Raw genomic sequence first — 21,630 nt, 5'->3', positions numbered from 1 at the left:
AGGTCGTGAAAGACATAATAGCTAAGGCTGCTGACGGGGTGAGAGACAGGGACAACTGTGCCTCACTGCAGGGAGGGAGAACTTATTTAATCCTTTGAAGAAAAATCTGGCAACGGTCTTTTTTTTTTTTTTGAGACTGAGTCTCATGCAGTCGCCCAGACTGGAGTGCAGTAGTGTGATCTCGGCTCACGGCAATGCAGTGGTGTGATCTCGGCTCACAGCAACCCCCATCTCCCGGGTTCAAGCAATTCTCCCATCTCAGCCTCCTGAGTAGCTGGGATTACAGGCAGCCACCATCATGCTGGGCTAATCTTTTTTTTTGAGACGGAGTTTTGCTCTTGTTATCCAGGCTGGAGTGCAATGGCGCAATCTCGGCTCACTGCAACCTCCGCCTCCTGGGTTCAGGCAATTCTCCTGCCTCAGCCTCCTGAGTAGCTGGGATTACAGGCACGCGCCACCATGCCCAGCTAATTTTTTGTATTTTTAGTAGAGACGGGGTTTCACCATGTTGACCAGGATGGTCTCTATCTCTTGACCTCATGATCCACCCGCCTCGGCCTCCCAAAGTGCTGGGATTATAGGCTTGAGCCACTGCGCACAGCCTGGTAGAGATGGGGTTTCACCATGTTGGCCAGGCTGATCTTGAACTCCTGACCTCAGGTGATACGTCCACCTCGGCCTCCCAAAGTGCTGGGATTACAGGGGTTAGCCACTGCGCCCGGCCCTCTGGCAACAGTCTTCAAAGTGATTGCAGTGCAAGCACCCTAACCACATGACTCCAGACCTGGGCATCATCACAGCATTGTTTACAAAAGCAAACGTGTTTCCAAACTAGGGCAGTTGTATAGGCCACAGCAGACCCCTGGCCCTAAAGATGCTCAGTAAGATAAATTGATAATGTGGAAAAATTCTCATGGGATAGCATTTGATGATACAAATGGGATGCAAATTTCTATAAACTTTTGGAAGCAATGGACATGTCCATTACCTCGATGGTAGTGACAGTTTCATGGGTTATATGTATGTTAACACTTATCAAATTGTACACTTTAAATATGTGTAGTTTATTGCACATTAATCATAGCTCAATAAAAATGTTTTAAGAACTGAAGGTGACAATTTTTTTTAAGTTTTCTATACAGCATAATTTGAACTACATACATTATGAAATAAAGAAAACAGACATGAAGTTAAAAAGCTTCTGCACAGCAAAGCAAACAGTCAACAAAGTGAAGAGACAGCCCACAAATGGGACTGCAAACTACTCGTCTGACAAGGGATTAATAACCAGAATATATAAAGAGCTCAAACTCTATAGGAAAAAAACCTAGTAATTTCTATCAAAAGATGGGCAAAAAAATACAAACAGATATTTCTCAAGAGAAGACATACAAATGGCAAACAGGCATCTGAATAGGTATTCAACTCTCAACATCAGAGAAATGTAAATCAAAACAACAATGAGATACCATCTCATGCCAGTTAAAAAAGCTTTTATCCAAAAGACAGGCAATAACAAATGCTGGTGAGGATGTGGAACAAGGGAATTCCTGTACACTGTTAGCAGGAATGTAAATGATAATAGTACAATCACTATCAAGAACAGTTTGGAGGTTCCTCAAAAAACTGAAAATTGCCCGGGTATGGTGGCTCATGCCTGAAATTGCAGCACTTTGGGACATTGAGGTGGGAGGATCAGCTGAGACCAGGAGTGCGAGACCAGCCTGGCCAACATGGTGAAATCCCATCTTTACTGAAAATACAAAAAAATAACCGGGCGTGGTGGCAGACAGCTGTAATCCTACCTACTCGGGAGGCTGAGACAGGAGAATCACTTGAACTCAGGAGGCGGAGGTTGCAGTGAGCCGAGATCATGCCATTGCAATCCAGCCTGGGTAACGGGAGCAAAACTCTGTCTCAAAAAAACCTAAAACTTGAGCTACCATATGATCCAGCAATCCCACTGCTGGGTATATACCTGAAAGAAGGGAAATCAGTACATTGAAGAGATATCTGTACTCCCATGTTTGTTGCAGCACTGTTCAAATAGCTAAGGCTTGGAAGCAATCTAAGTGTCCATCAGCAGATGAATAAAGAAAGAAAACAGGGCCAGGCGAGGTGGCTCACGCCTGTAATCCCAGCACTTTGGGAGGCCGAGGTTTCAGATCACGAGGTTGGGAGATCAAGACCATCCTAGCCAACATGGTAAAACTCCGTCTCTACTAAAAATAAAAAAAAAATTAGCTGGACATGGTGGCACATGTCTGTAGTCCCAGCTACTTGGTGGGAGGCTGAGGCAGGAGAATTGCTTAAATCCAGGAGGCAGGGATTGCAGTGAGCTGAGATTGTGCCACAGCACTACATACAGCCTGGGCAACAGTGCAAGACTCTGTCTCAAAAAAAAAAGAAAGAAAGAAAACAGGGTACATATATACAATGGAGTACTAATCAGCCATAAAAAAGAATCAGATCCTACCACTTGCCACAATGTGGATGGAACTGGGGGTCATTATGTTAAGTGAAATAAACCAAGCAGAAAAAGACAAACATTGCATATTATCACTTATTTGTGAGAGCTAAAAACTAAAACAATTGAACTCATAGAGGCAAAGTACTGAATGGTTACCAGAGGCTTCAAAGGGTAGCATAGGGCTTGTGGAGAGGTGGAGACGGCTAACAGGTACAAAAATATAGAATTACTAAGACCTAATATTTGTTAGCCGAAGAGGGTGACTATAATAAATAATAATCATACATTTAAAAATAACTAAAAGAGTATAACTGGATTGTTTGTAGCACAAAGGACAAATGTTTGAGGAGATGGATACCCCATTTATCATGATGTGATTATTATGCATTGCATGCCTGTATCAAAGTATCTCATGTACCCCACAAATATATATACTTACTACATACTCACAAAAATTAAAAATTTAACACAAAGAAAACAGAAAAGAATTACATTAGAATGGTCATGTTAGAATAACAAGATAGCAGGTGCTTTTCCTTCTTTTTTTTCAGACAGGGTCTTGCTCTGTCAGCCAGGCTAGAGTGCAGTGGTATGCAGAGGCCAGCTCACTGCAGCCTCAACCTCCTAGGCTCAAGCGATCCTCCCATATCAGTCTCGCTAATAACTGGGACTACAGGTGCATGCCACCATGCCCAGTTAATTTTTGTATTTTATTGTAGAGATGCAATCTAACCATTTTGCCCAAGCTGTTCTTGAACTCCTGGACTCAAGCAATCTACCCGTTTTGGCCTCCCAAAGCACTGGGATTACAGGTGTGCAGGTGTGAACCACTGTGCCTGGCCCTCTGTCTCTTCCTATTTCTGCTAAAATGTACTTGTAACTTTTTTTTTTTTTTTTAAAGCCTACAGCACCCGGTATTCCCAGGCGGTCTCCCATCCAAGTACTAACCAGGCCCGACCCTGCTTAGCTTCCGAGATCAGACGAGATCGGGCGCGTTCAGGGTGGTATGGCCGTAGACACTTGTAACTTTTATACTGACTACACTTAAAAGTATGAAACTTGCAAAGGAAAGGTCCTGGAAGGGTTTGTTCTTTACAAGGTCAGTCAGAAGCTACAAGGGCCCAGGCTGGGGCGAAGGTGTGGGCAGGTACATGCAGGGCCAGATGCTGGGTGTGGAGTAGATGCCAGGTGCTAGCTGGGCATGGAATGTGCACCCACTCCCTGAACTCTGCTCCCTGACTCTCAGAAGGAACTAGAACTGCCTGGAGAGAGGAAGAAGCAGAGTAAAGAAGGCAGACTCTCTGGCCAGAGATCTCATAGCCAGGAGCACAGTGAGAACAGATCCTAAGCCTGTCTGTCCAGAGCCCAGGCTCCCTTTCCCTACAACTGCAGCTTCCCTTCTCTGGTCTGGCCCAGCAGAGTGAGGAGGGGCCACCCACCCAGCCATACCTGCTGGTGGCTGCTGGGGGTGCATGGTCAGAAGAGGAAAAGATGCGGTTCAGGTAGTCATTCAGCAGCTTCTCCTGCACAATGCCTGAGCCACAAGTCAGAAGGGAGAAAAGGGCCACATGATCAGTGCAGCTCCTGGCCCCTGCTGGTCCCAGGCCAGCCACAGGTGCAGCAAGGCCTGAGGCCTTTGTCCCTTCCTTCTCCTCCCAACAAGAGGAGCCTCCTTCCTTCCCTGTCAGCCCTTACCTGTGACCCTGGATTTCTCAGCATCTGAGGTCAGCCTATAGCTCTTGCGGGAGAAAGACATGCCGGCCCCCTTGGATGCCATCCTTCATCTCTCATGGGCAGCCAGTCGTCCTGGAGGCTGAGCCAGACACAGAGCCTGTCTACTTAGGGCCAGCCATGGGCCCTCACACCTGACCTCAGTCCTGCCACAGCAGGAAGGCTTGGGAGCAGGTGAGGCCAAGGTCATGCACACTAACACATAGGGCAGGGGAATGCAGGAGCTCCCAGCTTCCTACACAGGGAGGGTAGCCGGGGTCTAGGCTCCACGCTTCTTGTTCTCCAGTGTCCCTGTGTCAAGCACAGGGCCTGGCAGAGAGCAGGTACCAGATATATTTTTGCCGAACCATAACTAAATGTCTTAGCTCTGTGGAAATCAGACCGAACTGTCCAAAGTGAGGTGTCCTAGAGGCGGACCCCCTGTACCCATCTTAGTTGTAAGCAAACTGGGTCCAGCTCACATCCAGAAGAGAGAATCCTACACATTCCTCCAAGTGCAGACCACCACTAGTCTGATCATCTTTAGCCATAAGTCTCACTTACTCCCCACAAGGCTGGGGCCTCTTTCCTCGGCCCTGGGTTCCTCCCTTCTTTCATCCATGGTCCTAAAAGTTTTCCTGTTCCCACTCACACATGTGGCCTCCCACCTCATCCAAGCACCACCCTTGCCCAGCCCCAGCCCTCATGGCAAACTCCATTGGTCCTCTACTGCAGCAATCTCTCTTACCATGTTGCTATTGCAGCTGCTCCAGAACCTGCACTAAATCCCTGGTGCTGGCCTCACTGATGTGTAGCTGTGCTGCCCAACATAGCAGCCACCATCCGTATGAAGTTATTTAAATTGAAAGTTTTAAAAATTAACAATTCGATTTCTCAGTTGCCTTAGCCACATGTCAAGAGTTCAATGACCACTTGTGGCTAATGGTTACTCTATTGGACAGCACAAAGACAGAACATTTCCACCATCATAGAAAGGTGTATTAGAAAGCGCAAGTCTGCCTTAGGCAGCACTCCCTACTCTGCAGCTCAGTCTCTTATCTCACCCCAAAGAGCCCCTCTACTACCGCCAAACCCTTTCGGGTCTGCACCACACCTGCCCCTTGGGAAGGTGGTTTTCGCGACCTCGGGCCCTCGGTGGGCGTCTATGATCAGTGCCCCTCTCACTACCAGAGTAGTTGAAGGTCTGATTAAACGCAGTCATTTATTTGATGAGCAAACCTTCCAGACACCCACTCCGGGTGTCAGTTGCTTAGGATCCAGGTGAGAGGCGGATCTTGTGCCCACCCGAAGACTTCCTGTCACGGCTATCCTGTCCAGCCCCGCCGAGGTAACCGGGCTCAGAACTGAACCTACTCCGTCTGGGAGCCCAAGGACAGCGAGGGCGGCGCACGGTTCCCCCAAGTCGCCCCCGCCTGGCCCCAAGCTCCAGAAGACCTGCCAGACCAGCTCCCGCTCGGAGTCTCGCACCACAGGCCACGATCCCTGAGCTGAGGTGCCCTCGCACTGGACTAGCCTGGGCCGCGAAGGGAGTCGCCCGGACCCGCCAGGCTCAGAACCTGGCCGCCCCTCACTCACCCCGAGCCTCGGCCGCGGCGACCCGGCTCACAACATCCGCCCAACCTCTTGGCTACGGCATCCGTCTAGGGCCAAATCACGCGCAAGCTCGCGCGCCGCGCCTCCAGCCGCGCAAGCGCACTGGCCCATGCCCAGTCTCTGTTAGTGGACCCCTTCCACGGTCTCCCACCGAGTTCCAGGCCTCAGCTTCGCCGGAAGGTCTCATCACATCCGACCTCCGCCTGCCCTGAGGATGCTCCCAGCCCTGCTGTGGCAGAACGCGACGTACTAACCGGAATCCTTAGACCGCCTATCTCAACTCCTATCTGTACTTGGAGGCTCAGCTCCGATGTTCCTTAGGACGTCTGAAAGGCCGCTCCTGCCAGAGCCCTGCTACCTGTTACCTCCACCCCTATTTAGTCCTAGCGGACAGCCTCACTCACCTTCCCTGGGATGACGCTTCTGGCGGATGAGATAGGCCTCCTCCCTAGGCTCTGCTGCCGGGCGTAGGATGACCTGCCTACAGCTGGGACCTGATAAGGTGGCAGCAAAAGAGTTGGGGGCTGGGCAATGTTGGAGCTGGGGCAAGTAATTTTCCCCAATTTACAGGGAAAAACTGAAGTTCAGAAAAGTTTAATGTCACCCAGGGGTTGGAACCCAGACGTCTGGCAGCTCTCACTTTCACAATGCCCTTGGGCTGACTAGGCTGCAGAGGGGCTTCACCCCAACCCCAGAGCACCTCAAGCGTCCCCACCAAACCTTCCTAACACCTGTCCACTAAGTAGGGAGGCCTCTCAGGGGGCTAGCTGTACTAGTCCCTTGCAACTGACCTGTGGGAAGTAAGAGTTCCTCTTCTGTTGAGAAACACTAAGTTTATCCTGCCCCTATGGCTCCTTTGTGGAGGATACCTTGTAGTTTGTAATTAGTCACAGGCAGGTAACAGCTGCCTACTTGTTATATTCCTGAGTTACGTGTATATGTAAAACACCTGTGCATTAATAAGAATCACCTGTAAAAGAACAAATAAATGCGTGGATGACTCTCTGCTCGGGGCCCCTGGAGAGCTGCAAGCCCCGCAGGCTCTCAGGCTGTTGGTTCCCCAGGATAGATCCACTCTGTTGGCTATCTGAGTGTCTGCCTCTCTCAATACCTTCAGCCTGCCTGGGTGGGAGTCTCCCGGCCGACCTGGTTCTCAGTACTCTTCAAAGTTTCCTTTCTTGTTAAATAATAAATCATAAGTGTGCTGATAACTTTGTTAAACCCTATCCTATGTAGCTGTTAGACATGCCACACTTACAGGCACATAGTATAGTCTGTGTCCTTGCACTTTAACCAAGATATCTGTGCTGGAAATGCTCACAGGGTCCCAGCTCACAGCCTGTGCCCCTACCTGTTTTTTAAAAAAGTTTTAAGTTATTAGCCAGTCGGGTTTTAGATTGTGAGGTCTAGCTCCAATGGAGATCAGACACAGCAGTAAAGACAACCCCAAATGCTTATGGGATAAATATGTCTGCTTTTCCTTTTTCCTTTCCTGCAGTGCAGGAAGTAAGAGTAAAAGTTAAAAAAAAAAAAAGTTTTCTGAGAGATCCTTTGTCTCAGTGCTAATTTTTCTTTGTGGCACTGAGCATGTTTCCAACATGACCTATGGGACCTGAGGCCTGGCCCCTCATGGCTCCTGTCACCAGGTCTCAGGTCAGGGTCCAGCAGGCCTTGACCTGATGTGTGGAGCCAGAGCCACCCAATCCCATAGGGACAGATTTCACAACTTCCCGGATGGGGCTGTGGTGGGTCACAGTGCAGCCTCCAGCCAGAAGGATGGGATGGTTCCCACTCCTGCTGCTTATGACGCAATGCTTAAGGGTTCCTGGTGAGTGCCCCCGATCCTGATCCCCATCTGCTTTCAGAAGGGGGTTGGCCCCATCCTACTATTCTAGGATGAGAGAAAAGTTGGGGAGCTGGAGGATCAGTGGGCAGGGTGCAGTGACCTTGGCCTCAAGCACAGCTGGGAAGCTCTAGAAACATATACCCATTGACCACTTAGGCCTCTATTAGCATGTCTGCTCTAGGACTGAAGCAGTGTTAGGACCACACAGATGCACACACATAGCCGGTAGTGACCCCTCCTGGGCCTGATCTACTCCTCTAACCTAGCATATGCCTTTGTGCAGGTGAGAGCCCAGATTTGGAGTCAGAATGCCTAGGCAGGGCCCCTGGCTGGGTAATGTGATGGCTCTGAGCGTTTGCATTCTCATTTGTGAGATGAGATGGGGCAAGCTTCATCACCCACTGCTCTCACGGAGCGTATGTTAGATCTGAGCCCAGTGCCTGGGCCACTAAACAGAGGCACCAGTGATAACTACCAACTGTGGGCCTGCTTCCCTGGGGAAATTTTCTTTACAAGTATCTGTGCAGAAGTGCTAGACTGGCCCTTGAAAGTGCTTCCAACCCAGAAGCCTTGTAGCTTTGGTCCCCTGAAAGAACAAAGTGTGGACATGCCAATACACGTTACTGACATGTATGCTCACCTGACCTGCACCCACTCATGCCCATCTGCAGGGCAGCGCTCGTCATTGAATGACTTCCAGGTGCTCCGGGGCACAGAGCTACAGCACCTGCTACATGTAGAGGTGCCTGGGCCTTGGCAGGAGGATGTGGCAGATGCTGAAGAGTGTGCTGGTCGCTGTGGGCCCTTACTGGACTGCCGGTGAGTGGCCACTGGGCCTAGATAAGACTGGGGCAGGGGAGCCTGGGCTGTGGTGTTACCCTGTGCCGCCTTCTCTCCAGGGCCTTCCACTACAATGTGAGCAGCCATGGTTGCCAACTGCTGCCATGGACTCAACACTCGCCCCACACGAGGCTGCAGCGTTCTGGGCGCTGTGACCTCTTCCAGAAGAAAGGTGAGTGGGGGTGGAGAGGGTCAGGGTGGGAGATAGAGAATCTCAGCCCAAGTCCATCTTCTGTCTCTTGCTCCCAGACTATATACGGACCTGCCTCATGGACAATGGGGTTGGGTACCGGGGCACCGTGGCTACAACCTCGAGTGGCCTGTCCTGCCAGGCTTGGAGCCACAAGTTCCCGAATGATCACAAGTGAGACAAACACCTTCCCTTTATTCCAGCCTGGGGCCTTCCCCCAGCACACACTATAGTGATGTTCTGGACCATTAGGTACACACCCACACTAAGGAATGGCCTGGAAGAGAACTTCTGCCGTAACCCTGATGGTGACCCGGGAGGTCCTTGGTGCTACACGACAGACCCTGCCGTGCGCTTCCAGAGCTGTGGCATCAAATCCTGCCGGGAGGGTAAGCGGCGCCGGGTCAAGCCTGGTGAGTGGAGGGACAGGCTCACGCCCATCCACAAACCCACTAGCCCTTTGTCTCCAGCCATATGTGTTTGGTGCAATGGCGAGGATTACCGTGGCGCGGTGGACCGCACTGAGTCAGGGCGCGAGTGCCAGCGCTGGGATCTCCAGCACCCACACCAGCACCCCTTCGAGCCGGGCAAGTACGCGTGGGAGATTTTGGCGTCCTGGGGGCTGGGCTAGGGAAGGTCCAGGACTCCAGGAGCAGGGCTCTGTGTAGGGCAATTGCATGGGGCCAGACAAGCCAGAGTCCCAGGGTCTTGTTCATGCCCCGTTACCACCCCAGGTTCCTTGACCAAGGTCTGGATGACAACTATTGCCGGAATCCTGACGGCTCCGAGCGGCCCTGGTGCTACACTACAGATCCGCAGCTCGAGCGAGAGTTCTGTGACCTCCCCCGCTGTGGTAGGCTGCGGGGACTGGGCCTGGGAGCGTACCTGGGAACCTTTGGAGGGGAGCGTGGCTTGGGTGGGGAGGGAAGAGGAGCTGGGCGTGAGCGTGACCTGAAAGCATATCCCATGGAGTACCGTACACCTGCGAAAGGTGGGTTTGGTCCAACCTGTTTTGGTCCATCTAAGAGTCTGAGGCACAGCCCCGCCACGAGGCCACGACTGTCAGCTGCTTCCGCGGGAAGGGTGAGGGCTACCGGGGCACAGCCAATACCACCGCCGCGGGCATACCTTGCCAGCGTTGGGACGCGCAGACCCCGCATCAGCACCGATTTGTGCCTGAAAAATATGCGTGCAAGTGAGGTGGGGGCGGGTGCTGGGATGTGCTGCTGTGGGTGAGATGGGTGGAGGGTAGTTACAGGACTTAGGGCTGGTGGCTGGCGGGCTAGGGCTGAGTGGAGCGCCTGCTTAGAGACCTTCGGGAGAACTTCTGCCGGAACCCTGATGGCTCAGAGGCGCCCTGGTGCTTCACACTGCGGCCAGGCATGCGTGTGGCCTTTTGCTACCAGATCCGGCGTTGTGCGGACGATGTGCGGCCCGAGGGTGAGGCCTGAGCTTGTGGCGGGGGGTCACAGAAGCCTGAAACCGGGGTGGCGGGGGGCAGGGGCAAGGTCTTGGCCTGATTGACTGCCCCCACCTGCTGCAGACTGCTACCATGGCACAGGGGAGCAGTACCGTGGCACCATCAGTAAGACCCGCAAGGGTGTCCAGTGCCAGCACTGGTCCGCTGAGATACCGCACAAGCCGCAGTGAGTCCCTGGTGCTCCCGACTGAGCCAGGGCCCTAACCCTGGAGCGGTATACTTTAGTGTCTGGGACCAGAGCCTGGAGATGGTTGAGACTATCCTGCCACAATTTTGCTCCCCCTCCTGCCTAGGTTCACGTCTACCTCCAAACCACATGCCCAACTAGAGGAGAACTTCTGCAGGAACCCAGACGGGGATAGCCATGGGCCCTGGTGCTACACAATGGACCCAGAGACCCCATTTGACTACTGTGCCCTGAGACGCTGCGGTGAGCTCTAGCAACGTTCCCCCATGCCCTGCTTCGGCCTCTACCACCAAAGTCTGGCTCCCTTAATGCACGTGTACTTTGTCTTTCAGTTGATGACCAGCCGCCATCAATCCTGGACCCTCCAGGTTAGGATTTGGGCCAGTTATGGGTCAGGCCCTTTTGCCCACCATGTCCACGTAGTCTGGGTTTCAACCAGCCCACCCCATCCTTCAGACCAGGTGCAGTTTGAGAAGTGTGGCAAGAGGGTGGATCGGCCAGATCAGCGTCATTCCAGGCTGCGTATGGTGGGGGGCCATCAAGGCAACTCACCTTGGACAGTCAGCTTGCGGAATCGGTGAGGCACAACTGCCTGTCTCCCCCAGAGAGGAGCTAAGGTTGTGTCCTCTGTGGTTATCCCACTGGAGGTTGGGAACCTATTGCTGGCCCCAGAGGTCCCAGCCAGAAGATGGCAGGTCTAGCCATGTGTCCCAGGACTCTGAACCCTGTCCTAATTCCCCACTCCTCCAGGCAGGGCCAGCATTTCTGTGGGGGGTCTCTAGTGAAGGAGCAGTGGATACTGACTGCCCGGCAGTGCTTCTCTTCCTGGTGAGCCTCCCTTGCATTTGGGGACCCAGTCCCACCCCCTCACCTGCCCTCTTCCCGAGGCAAGCTAACAAGTGGGCCTTGGGGCAACTGACTGAGAGTCACAAATAATCTAGCAGAGCTTCTTTCCCAGCCATATGCCTCTCACGGGCTATGAAGTGTGGCTGGGCACCCTGTTCCAGAACCCACAGCCTGGAGAGCCAGGCCTACAGCAGGTCCCAGTGGCCAAGATGGTGTGTGGGCCCTCAGGCTCCCAGCTTGTCCTGCTCAAGCTGGAGAGGTATGTGAACAAGCTGGGAGGATGTGAGGTGGGGCCGGGCCTTGTGGCCTCAGGCCCTGAGTGCCCCCATTCTTGCTAAAGATCTGTGACCCTGAACCAGCGTGTGGCCCTGATCTGCCTGCCCCCTGAATGGTATGTGGTACCTCCAGGGACCAAGTGTGAGATTGCAGGCTGGGGTGAGACCAAAGGTAAGAGCATAGTACAAAAGACTGCTCCTGGCCAGGAGGCCCAGCTCTGGATATTCCTCCAGGGCATTCTCCTTCTCCCCATTCCCCTTACTGTAGGTACAGGTAATGACAGAGTCCTAAATGTGGCCTTGCTGAATGTCATCTCCAACCAGGAATGTAACATAAAGCACCGAGGACGTGTGCGGGAGAGCGAGATGTGCACTCAGGGACTGTTGGCCCCTGTGGGGGCCTGTGAGGTTGGTGGCAGGGCCCTGGGCCAGCCCTGGGAGGTTATGGGAGGCTAGAAATGAACTACTTTATCATGAAGGGGGCTAGCTACTGCCGTGGCCCAGGGCCCTCATCAGTTCTCCTATCTGCCAGGGTGACTACGGGGGCCCACTCGCCTGCTTTACCCACAACTGCTGGGTCCTGGAAGGAATTATAATCCCCAATCGAGTGTGCGCAAGGCCCCACTGGCCAGCCGTCTTCATGCGTGTCTCTGTGTTTGTGGACTGGATTCACAAGGTCATGAGACTGGGTTAGGCCCAGCCTTGATCCCATATGCCTTGGGGAGGACAAAACTTGTCAGACATAAAGCCACCTTTCCTCTTTATGCCTGTGCAGATGCTTCTTAGCCTCTGCTTTCAGGAAATGAGTCAGTGACTTCTTGCTAGGGCCGGGGTGACTTGAGCCCAGCACACCCTGGGCTAGGTGATCTGTCCCTGAAACTACTTTTGCCCATGGGTGCCGTGGAAAGGCCTCACTAGTCCCCCAGACATTCTCTTGGAAAGGGTGATGCAGAGCAGTTGCTAATGGAAGGGGCTGCAGCAGAGAAGCTAGGCTGGTACAGAGTCCTGGTTTCCAGGACAGGCAGAGGCTAAGCCTCTCACTATCCCCTCCCCTCTCACACTGGAGGCACATGAAGCCCTTGTGGCTACCACACTCAGAACCTACGGTCTCTGCACCCCAGGGTGGGAGGTGGGGTTGGGGATGGCTTGGTACAAAGTACCAGCAGGAACCAGGCTCTGTGTCCTAATTTATTATGACTACATAGCCCACAATCTACCCACGCATCCATGGAGTCCAGAGCCCAGAAAGCCTCCTGTTGCCTTGCCAGACCCTGGAACTCCCCAAGACCAAAGTGTGGCACAGGCTGATCAGCTCACACAGAATAACAGGGCTTCAGCTGCCCAAGTGCGTGCGTAGCCAGAGCACAGCATTCATGAAGTTGTCTGACTCCACCTCCACCTCTGATAGTGCGTGGGTGCTTTTGGGATAGAGCAGGAGCCTGTAGGGATTAGTTAGCAACATTTAAGGTTGGAGGGTCCTCCCTTGCTCACCTGCCCACCAGTTGCCAGGGCCATCCTGCTGCACTCACCGAACAGGCACATTCCGGGTCTTGAGGGCACGGTAATACTCCATGCCCTGCTTGAAGGGCACACGCCGATCCTCCTGGCCCAACATCAGTAACAGTGGTGTCTTCACCTGGGTGTTTGGGGAGGAGTGGGGAGCTGTGTTGAGCTAAGCCCTGGGTTCTGGGTGGAAGAGCAGCACACAGGGCAAGGAGGGGGCTGCATACCTGAGGGATGTATTTGATGGGCGATTTGTCCAGCATCTCAGCCCACACGCTGAGGTCTGGCAGGCAGTCACTGCTGAAAGGAAAGCCAGCTTCCACCACGCACCTGCAAGACACCAAGCTGATGCAACCCCAGGAATTCTGGGGCCTGTGGGGCTCCATGAGAATATGAGGTAGAGGAGAGAAGGGCAGGGACCTGTGGTGTATGCCTACCAGTCAGGGATGTCAGTGGAGCCCAACATGGAGGCAATGTTGATCACAGGGTTCCGGGCCACACAGGCCCTGTAGGTCTCTGGGTACTGACCAATCAAGTGGCAGGAGATGAAGCCACCATGGGAACCACCCATAAGGGCCACACGGCTTGCATCAAAGTGTTCCTCCTGGAGCACGTGTTCTACTGCAAACTGCAGGGTAGGGAAAAGCATGCTGCAGCTGGCTGCCCTCCTAGCTGAATGGGGGCATCCCCCCTGGCAGCCCATGTTCCAGCCTGTTCAGAGGCCCTAGCCCCTGCTACCTGGACATCTTTCACATCCTGGTGGCCCACATTGCCTGGGAGGGAGAGGATGCTGTCCTGGCCAAAGCCTGTGGAGCCACGATAGTTCACTGAGGGCAGAGAGGGACCAGACAGTGTAGTCAGGCAACATTACCAGCCCCGTGGACCCCCTTTTCCCACATCTGTGAAGTAGGCCCTGGGGCCAGCTGTACCACAGTCAAGGAGAAGGGACCCAGAGATTTGAGGGTCCCTCAGTGACCACAGCATCCTTTCCCTGGAAATCCCGTTAGTCCTTGTTATCACTATGCTACAGAACCAGAGGCTGGGCCCCAGCAGTTCCTGGTAGTGGTTACTAAGTCTGGGCTACAGAAAGACCTGGAGACTATAGAGTTGCACCCATGGTGTTTGTACAAACCAGGCCCCCCTGCCTCACTCCAGCATAGTCCTAACAGAGCTGCAAGTCCCTGCTCACTCACCTAGCAGTACCGCAAAGCCCATCTTGCAAAGCATGGCTGGGAACAGCATCCAGGCAGTGACAAAGGATGAATGGGGCCCTCCTACAGACAGGGAGTAGAGGGTGAAAGGGCCAGCCAGGAGGAGGGCTGGGAGGGCAAGGGCTCTTATACCAGATGCCTACCGTGGGGTATGACCACCATGGGCACCTGGGTCTTATCTGGAGGGTTGCTGGGCTGCAGCAGGATTGCTTCAAAGTCAAGGCCAACTGCAGGGAGAGGGCAGCAGTCAGCAGGGCCAGCCTAGGGGCTTCCCCAACCAAGGTCCCATCTGTAGCTGCATGTCTGGGGCTGACCTCTGGGTCAGAGACCTGGCCAAGGTAGTCCACACCATGACACATGGACCTCAGAAGGCTCATGCTTCTGCAGTCGTCAGGGAGCCCCACCCTGCAGAGACAGCATTCTGGATGAGCTAAGGCCTTGAATGAGGCCTATTTTCTTTGGACCTGGGTCTTCCCACCACAGATGATTTGGCCTGGGGGAGCCCAGGTGATACTCAGAGCAGGCGCTCAGATGTCTGGATGCTACTTCCCATACTCATCCATAAAAGGAGCAGAAAACCTCTTAGAAGTCATCCCTGGAAACCCCACAATGTGAGGCAGGAGGCAAGAAAGGTCACCGCAGAGGCTGTGTGCTGGGGAACCTGGAGAAGGCATCCCTCTGCCCCTGGCCCAGCTCACCATGCTGCACATTCTCTTGCTCTGGGGGTGGCTGTAGCACCTGGATGCCCCAGTGGATGTCAGGAATGGGCTCGGCCTCCTCCAGGGACACCCACAACACTGACTGCTCCTTCCCTGCAGAAGGCAGGAACCCAACTTTCTGCCAAGGGGAAGCAATGTGTCACAGGTGGCCTGGCTGCCTCCCTGCCCTTTTCCTTCTGCCCACAGTGGGAAATAAGCAACTTTCATTATGCTGGGCTCTCGACCCACCTCCAGAGGGTATAGCATGGCTTCCTGTTGTAGGCTGGCATTTACCAAGGTATTCACACTCATATATCACATACATGCACACCCCTCCCTCCTCAGCTTCTAGCCTCTGCTGTCTCCTTTGCTCTGTAATACCAGGACTGGGCACTTCCCCAGGCACCTTGTTCTGTACAGAGCAGATTCTAGCCTAGTAGTTCATTCCTGTGAGTGCCAAACCCTCATGGACCGTGCTGAGCTGGGCCTGTGTCTTGGCCCTTCTGTATGCTGACCAACCATGTTCAGACTCTGGGGCCAATTCCCTGACCTGTGAGCTCTGCCTGCCCAGAACCCCTGCCTCCATGGCCTGGGACCCACTGACACTCACCAGGGTTGGAGGTAGGCTGGGTGTGGAAAACTGTGCCACCATGAGGTCCTGGTCAATTGTGAGCAGCTTCCAGCTCCCACCTGCCCCTCCTGGAAAAGGCAGATGCCATTTAGTGCTTAGCAGGAACCATCACCTTTATACCTGCTTCTCTATAACAGAGTCCCAGGCTGGAGGCTCTATGGAAAGGTGCCCTTTTCCCGAGAAGCGCCTTTCACAAACACCCAACTGCACATGGCCCTGGGTGAGCCTCCTGTCCTCAGTCCCTTGTTCATCTGACAAACACTGGTTGGGTTGGGAACTGCCAGACCTGGAGACACATTAGACCATGAGGCACATCTTCCTGTCCCTCGATGGCTGCAGTGTGCAGGATGGTAGCCGGGCCCGGGGAGTTGGGGGTGGGGGAGTGTGCTGATTTCGGGCAGTGGCGTCTAAGCAATTCTGAAGCAGTTGTACAATGAGATGTAGCTTTGGAATAATATTTTGGTAGCTTTGTGGAGGAATGGGTATGTCTGGTCAGGTGGAGGACTCAAAACACATTTCAGGGGTAGAATCACCAGGCCTAAATATGGGGAAGATGGGGCAGTCAACACTGGGCTTTTCCTGGGCCCTGAGTTGGCAGAGCTGCCTCTGCCTGAGATGGGGCACCCAAGGTTTGCAGAGGGGGAAGGATGACTCTGGCAGATCTTGGTAAGAGAGAGTTTTGTTGGTTTTAGGAGCAGAGGTGGGCTCATGCTGAGGCTGGGCCAGGACACATGGAGCAGAGTTGAGTGCTGAAGGGCAGTAGAGCAGGAAAGCTAGTCTGTTGGTAAAGGCTATGGATAGTCAGTGGTGCAGAGTAGCTAAGAATGCCATCACTGTCCCACATGCTGGGGCTCCAGTCCCTCGCTGGCTGGCTGGCTTGCTCACCAGCCCTGCCCTTTCCCCCATCCCCAAAGCCTTGCTCACCAGCTGTGAGAGAGGTCACGGTGCCCACCTGGGTGTCCACAGCAAACAGGTCCTGAAGCAAAGGGGAGGCCACATGTGGCACCACATCCAGGAGTCTTCCCTCTGCCTATGGGTCTCTTCCCTATCTCCTCTCTACCCTCTTGGAGACCCCTGGCCAGACCAAGGCTGTGGGCAGCTATGGCGATGGTTACTCAGTGCAACGGGGAATAGCATGAGGGCCTGGGTTCAAATCCCAGCAACATCACAACTTGCTGGGTGACCCTGGGCAAGGTAAGGAATGCCTTTGAGCCCCTTTGAGTTGGCATGAGGACCAAATATACCCAAAAGGAGCCTGGCACAGTGAGTGTCTTTACTCCATCCATGGGGGAAGGGCTCAATCCTGCTCCCATCAGCTGCCCTTACAGAGTATTCAGGGACCCACCCCAGTGGCAGTCCCCTTGTGCTCTAGCTAGAAATGCCTGGGAGGGGTTGCATCTCTGCCTCAGATGAAAAGGCCCGAGTTCTGCTGTGGTATACCAGGGCGGCCAGTCCCCTCCAGCAGAAGTGAGTCCAAGATGGGCAGGCAGGGTTTTAAATGGCTGGTGGGACTTTGTGGCTGGGTGTTCTACCCAGGGGCATGCAGGTGCTATGTCTCAGGGGCCCAGAGCTCCTGGGGGTTGACCACAGGGGCTGCCCCTCAACACAATCAGTGTCCCTCACCTGCCGGCTGCGCTGAGCTGAGTCAAAGACCACTCTCTGGCTGTCAGCTGACCAGCATCCCAGAGGCAGAAGGCTGCAGTAGATCCCAGAGAAGTTCTCTGTAAAGATAGGAGGGCTGGAGCTGTATCCAGGAGTGGAGGTAGGGAGGGTCAAGTCTACAAGGCAGGATAGGCTACTGGGGAATTCACCTGGGACCCTACTCAGGCACCAGTCAGGCCCCTGCAGCTTGTGGCACACATGGGGGGCACCCTAGGCAATAAGGAGCTGCCTAAGTAGGTGGCTGAGGGGCAGAGGCCTCTGGGGACCCAAAGAGGAAGAGCTCCAGAGAGAAACTGTGGGTGCTAAGAGGAAAAGCACTTGCTCTCCTGAGTTGCTCCGGTTGAGCCCTGGTAGGTACCAGGTGCTTTAACTAAGATATCATCTGTCTGTCTTGTCTCCACTGTGGTGCTTAGTACAGTACCTGGCACAGGGGGCTCAGTAAATCCTACCCTTTAATATCATCACTCATTTAATGCTCACTATGATCCTATGAGGCAGGCAGGCACAATCACCCCTCCATGAAGAAATGGGAGCTCAGGGAGGCAAGGACCCTGTCTGAGGACACAGCTAATTCAGGACAGAGCTGGGATTCATACTAGGTTCCCACCACTGCATCCCTGAAACCCAAAGAGAAGACAAAGAGGCTATCTCTTGTTCACTGAACTCTTGGAACTGACTGGGTGGCCTGAGAAAATGAGAGACTCATTCTTGAGATGGTCCAGGAGGATTGAAGCAAAGCTGTGAACACTCAAGACAGGAGCCTCGCAGCCAAGAGCCACCCTCCTGAAGACCCAATTAACTTCAGGGCTTAGACTGGACAAAGGTTGCTGGGGTTAAGACGGCAGACGGGATAACATCATGCCCTTGGGTCCACAGCCTCTCAAGTGTGACATTCCAAGCTAGTGTACTTCCTGAGACCCACTCAAAGGAGTCATGGTTTTGGTTTTAACCAGCCATTGGAAAAATAAGAAAAATCTAATTATGACCTGCAGCACAGGAATTAATACATCATCAGCTTGGGCCACTCTGATCTCAGCTTGGTCCCACAACTCCTTGCTATTGAACTGTTCCTTATGGTGACAGCCCCACTCCCTGAGGATGCTGGGCATAGGGCTGGCCCAGCAGGGAGGGATGGCCCTCGGAACGTAGGAAGGAAGAGCGGGGCAGGGACGCAACAGACAGCAGGAAAGCAGAGCTACAGGCTCCACTGCACCCACCCAGCTAGGTACGTCTTACCTCCCAGCTGCCGAGGCACGACATCTACCACCACTGAAGTAACCTTGGTATACCAGTCATACTGCAAGAGGACACAATGGTCAGGCCCACTAGGGGACACACAGCACCCTGTGCCTATCTCCTTTTGCCTTAGGTAGCCCCAGGAGAGAGGGGGGACCTGGAACGGGCCTGAGGTATCTCTTTTCTAGTGACTGGACCAGATGTCCAAGGGGCCTCAGATAGGCATGTCCCTCTGACTTCCACCAGGGGCCCAGAGCTCTTCCTGGGCAGGGTCTGAGATTGTGTAACTCCCCACTCTATCCTAGCCCCTTGCAGAGACTGGCTAGGTGCAATTGAGAGCCAAGGGGAGGAGCATTCTTGCAGACTGAGCATTCTCAAGGTGGCATTCCCAAACAGTGCAAAGCTCTCCATGCAGCACTCTCCAGGCCCTGCCTTGAGAGGACAGACAGAACTCACACTGCTACTGCACTGAGGACAGAAGGGCACCTACTGAAGGCACATGGGGGAGATGATGCTGACCACCCTCCCACCCTCACCACCTCCAGCTCACCAGGCACAGCTGGCTGCACTGATGATGGGGGATCAGAGACGGGTACTGCAGGTAGACAATGCGACATTGGTCTGGGCTCAGCCGGGGAGAAGAGACAGCCAGGGAGTCATCCGAGAGGAGCTCTGGGCCAGATGGAAACATGAGCATCACACAGGCTGGCAGGGCCAATGTGTGTCAGCAAAGCACAGGTGGACATCAGCCACTTACCACACTTCCCCCCGATGAGGTCCACGTAGTACAGGGCTGACCTGGAACCGTCAGACAGACACTCAGTCTCAAGGCCAATTGGGTTGCAAGGCCCCTTGCCTTGCCCCACTCTCTCTCACCTGCGATTGGTGCAAAAGCGGATGCCCAACCGGAAGGGCTCATGCCACCAGCCCACAAACACCACACCAGCATCTCCAGGTGCCCAGAATGCCTGTAAATAAGATGACAGGGCAGGAGTGAGCAAGGGGTGGTAGCTCGAGAAGGGCCCCAGACACCAGGAGGGACATAGGCTGTTGCTGACCTGTCCAGGGGACACATTGTCGGGTACCCCCTCAAGCACAGAGATGTTGCCACTCTCGACATCCAGCACACAGAGCACAGGGATGCTTTTGGAAACCATGTTTTCTCCCCAGTCTTCGTAAAACACAAACTGATCCCCCTGAGAACACAAGATACTCAATGCCCAGCCTGTCTACAGGACCTGCTCTACTTCCTAGAAGCCAGTGCTCCCAGGTCTGACAGGCACAGTATGGGAAGGGAGCACATTGAGCCCCAGGGCTGCCCTGCTGGGCCTTCGTGGATTGGCCACAACCACGAGCACCTTGATGGCTTGGTCTGGCTTCTTCAGCCTGGCTATCTCATCATCGCTGGCACTGACATCCAAGGCTTTGGTCTGAAAGAAGGACTCGGCCTTGGGGCGCTTCTTCTCTGCCACATACAACAAGTGTGTCTCGGAGTGCGACCAGGACAGGCAGCCAAAGCAGTCTAGATGTAGGGAGGGCCAATCAGGGGGGACCCAGGGCTACAGCTACCCCTCCTGTTCACCCTGCCTGCTCACCATCCAGGTGCCTCACCATCCTCATAAACAGGCCCATGCTTCTCCAGGGCTGACAGGTTGAAGCTCTTGAGCTTCCGGTTCTTCTCCCAGACCTGAGGACATCAGGGCATTAGGCTTTCTGCCCGCTAACAGAGGCTTATCTGTAGGGCAGAGCCTTTCTCTAGTCACCCACTACCTGATCCCATGCAGACTCACCTCCAGGAACTGCTTCTCTTCCCCAGGGCCTGTGCCTCTAGCCTTGCGCAGCACAGCTTTCATGGTACCTGAAGGAGACTCTCTGCTCAGTAGTCTGTGGACATGGGGCAGCAGGTCAGGATTATCTTGCAGTAACCCCATCCTGCCCCCTTACTGGCCACAGCCTCTTAGGAGAGATTGTTGAGGCTCAGGCTCCACACCAGCTCTGGAGCACCTCTAGCCCCACCTTGCCTTTCCTCCCTGAGGCAGAAACTCTACTCTCCCCAGCTCCCCAGGCCACCAGGGGCTCTAGTCCAGGCTGTTTGGAGCAAGCCTCCAGTGCTTATTAGGTCATGTCACCAGAGACTGAATGAGCTCCCAAGGGGGCAAGAACCCCGATCCTGGTCTCCCTTCTAGGCACATGGTGGGCATTCATAAAAGGCTTGCATTGTGGAAGGCTGTGGCCTTGCCCACAAGCTTCCTCCCTCAAACTTACTCCCCCAGAGTCTCCACACTGTTGCCTGCAGGTCCTGCAAATACCACTGAGTCCCCATCATGGAACACCAGGTATTGGCGGCAGAATCGAATGTTCTCCATGCGTTCCAGGTCCCTCTGGGTCCACTCTGTGAGGGAAGACATGAGGCTGCTCACCTTGTCTTGGCTACTCCTGGCTACTGCCGCTGACCCCACCTGACCCAGGAAGGCCTAGATTTATCTTCCCCAATCTGTCTCCAGACACCAACACCCTACCCTGGCTGCAGGCTGGACAACACTTGGCCACAACCCTGGTCCAAGCCTCCAGAGCCTGAGCTGACAGCATTTTTGAGAGAGCCCACTAATAACACCAGCACCCCCCACTGGATTCTTGAGGGCAGCCTGGCATGTGTATGGGGTGCAGTGGTTTGCGTATAGCCCTACAAGGTCCAAGCCCTGACCCCAAGTCTGAGTTCCACCCCTACACCGTCATCTCGTGCACTCATAGGGGCCATCCGATAACTCCCCGCACGCCCCCGGCCCCGCCCCGCCCCCCACACCTGTATGCGGGGACCTGTGTATCTTCCAAGCCCAGGCCGGCTCCCTACACACCCGTACGCACTGTCAAGCAACGAGTCCTCCACACCCCCCTCCTCCCCACCCCAGTGCGCAACCCCGTCGCCGGCCAGTTCCCCTCCGCACACACACCAGTGTGCACCGTCCGATATTGGCCGCCGTACTGCGTGGTGACCTCCGGGCCCAGGCAGGCGGCGCTCAGCGAGGGATGGCGGCTAAGGCCCCGATACAGCGCCGCCGCCTCCTCGGGCTCGCTCAGCAGCACCTGCGCAGGGGACACACCAGGGTCAGGCCCGGCCCGGTCTGCAGGGACCACAGGGACCGCTGGCCGAGCCCTCACCTGACGTTCCATAGTCTCCTTTCTGCAGCTGGGGCGAGGCGAGACTTGCTCGCGGACGGAAGCGAGGCTTCC

The 21,630-nt window shown here is 54.3% G+C and overlaps 3 protein-coding genes and 1 non-coding gene across 29 annotated transcripts in view; 1 reads left to right on the top strand and 3 right to left on the bottom strand.

Moving 5' to 3' along the window:
• The window catches only part of RNF123 (ring finger protein 123), a 30,945-nt gene extending 24,677 nt beyond the window's left edge, over positions 1-6,268 (bottom strand). For 5 of the 23 annotated variants that reach the window (XM_078350873.1, XM_078350879.1, XM_078350882.1 and 2 more), the window contains exons 1-3: positions 5,777-5,843; positions 4,166-4,283; positions 3,920-4,004 (exon numbers count right to left, since the gene is read on the bottom strand). In XM_078350873.1, coding sequence (XP_078206999.1) covers positions 3,920-3,944 — 25 coding nt within the window. In that variant the 5' untranslated portion in view covers positions 3,945-4,004; positions 4,166-4,283; positions 5,777-5,843. Of the gene's footprint in view, positions 1-3,919; positions 4,005-4,165; positions 4,284-5,419; positions 5,844-6,198 lie in introns of those variants that run through there. The other 18 variants (XM_078350875.1, XM_078350883.1, XM_078350870.1 and 15 more) reach the window with 8 other exon arrangements.
• Positions 3,370-3,488, bottom strand: LOC118148092 (5S ribosomal RNA). The gene has a single exon (XR_004734888.1). It is a non-coding gene; the product is annotated as a 5S ribosomal RNA (ribosomal RNA).
• A 1,248-nt stretch (positions 6,269-7,516) lies between the features above and the next one.
• MST1 (macrophage stimulating 1) lies at positions 7,517-12,222 on the top strand. 3 transcript variants are annotated; one of them, XM_002758352.6, is made up of 18 exons: positions 7,517-7,622; positions 8,312-8,459; positions 8,540-8,652; positions 8,730-8,844; positions 8,923-9,059; positions 9,141-9,261; positions 9,405-9,523; positions 9,697-9,865; positions 9,980-10,110; positions 10,214-10,316; positions 10,444-10,580; positions 10,670-10,705; positions 10,794-10,914; positions 11,088-11,165; positions 11,296-11,442; positions 11,524-11,630; positions 11,727-11,866; positions 11,991-12,222. In XM_002758352.6, the coding sequence occupies exons 1-18, from the start codon at positions 7,529-7,531 to the stop codon at positions 12,150-12,152; spliced, it is 2,178 nt and encodes a 725-aa protein (XP_002758398.3). In that variant the 5' UTR covers positions 7,517-7,528; the 3' UTR covers positions 12,153-12,222. The 3 variants fall into 3 exon arrangements, with proteins under 3 accessions (XP_002758398.3, XP_054101638.1, XP_078207069.1); XM_054245663.2 differs by lacking the exon at positions 9,980-10,110 and having other exon boundaries at positions 9,141-9,257; XM_078350943.1 differs by having other exon boundaries at positions 7,547-7,622; positions 11,524-11,866.
• Positions 12,223-12,633: 411 nt separating this feature from the next.
• On the bottom strand, positions 12,634-21,630 carry APEH (acylaminoacyl-peptide hydrolase). Of its 2 annotated transcripts, XM_002758351.6 has the most exons (22): positions 21,559-21,630; positions 21,351-21,483; positions 20,665-20,791; positions 20,190-20,283; positions 20,011-20,086; positions 19,758-19,921; positions 19,458-19,595; positions 19,276-19,367; positions 19,157-19,197; positions 18,950-19,071; positions 18,400-18,460; positions 17,125-17,222; positions 16,426-16,477; positions 15,481-15,569; positions 14,871-15,009; positions 14,316-14,399; positions 14,155-14,235; positions 13,700-13,788; positions 13,399-13,589; positions 13,189-13,291; positions 12,988-13,094; positions 12,634-12,897 (listed from the first exon to the last, which is right to left on the bottom strand). In XM_002758351.6, the coding sequence occupies exons 1-22, from the start codon at positions 21,568-21,570 to the stop codon at positions 12,792-12,794; spliced, it is 2,199 nt and encodes a 732-aa protein (XP_002758397.3). In that variant the 5' UTR covers positions 21,571-21,630; the 3' UTR covers positions 12,634-12,791. The 2 variants fall into 2 exon arrangements, with proteins under 2 accessions (XP_002758397.3, XP_035131426.2); XM_035275535.3 differs by lacking the exon at positions 14,316-14,399.

This window comes from Callithrix jacchus, chromosome 15 (assembly GCF_049354715.1).
Source record: "Callithrix jacchus isolate 240 chromosome 15, calJac240_pri, whole genome shotgun sequence".
NCBI lineage: Eukaryota > Metazoa > Chordata > Mammalia > Primates > Cebidae > Callithrix > Callithrix jacchus.
The sequence above is the reverse complement of the archived record's forward strand: the minus strand, read 5'-3'. Positions and strand labels throughout refer to the sequence as shown.

Excerpts from the sequence above, each read along its gene's own strand:
- MST1 (XM_078350943.1), top strand. The coding sequence starts at position 7,571 with ATGGGATGGTTCCCACTCCTGCTGCTTATGACGCAATGCTTAAGGGTT. Across the intron at positions 9,262-9,404 it reads CACCCCTTCGAGCCGGGCAA|GTTCCTTGACCAAGGTCTGG; the intron begins GTACGCGTGGGA and ends TTACCACCCCAG. Across the intron at positions 9,866-9,979 it reads CCTGAAAAATATGCGTGCAA|AGACCTTCGGGAGAACTTCT; the intron begins GTGAGGTGGGGG and ends GCGCCTGCTTAG.
- APEH (XM_002758351.6), bottom strand. Across the intron at positions 13,789-14,154 it reads GGGCTTTGCGGTACTGCTAG|TGAACTATCGTGGCTCCACA; the intron begins GTGAGTGAGCAG and ends CTCTGCCCTCAG. Across the intron at positions 13,095-13,188 it reads CCATCAAATACATCCCTCAG|GTGAAGACACCACTGTTACT; the intron begins GTATGCAGCCCC and ends CCAAACACCCAG.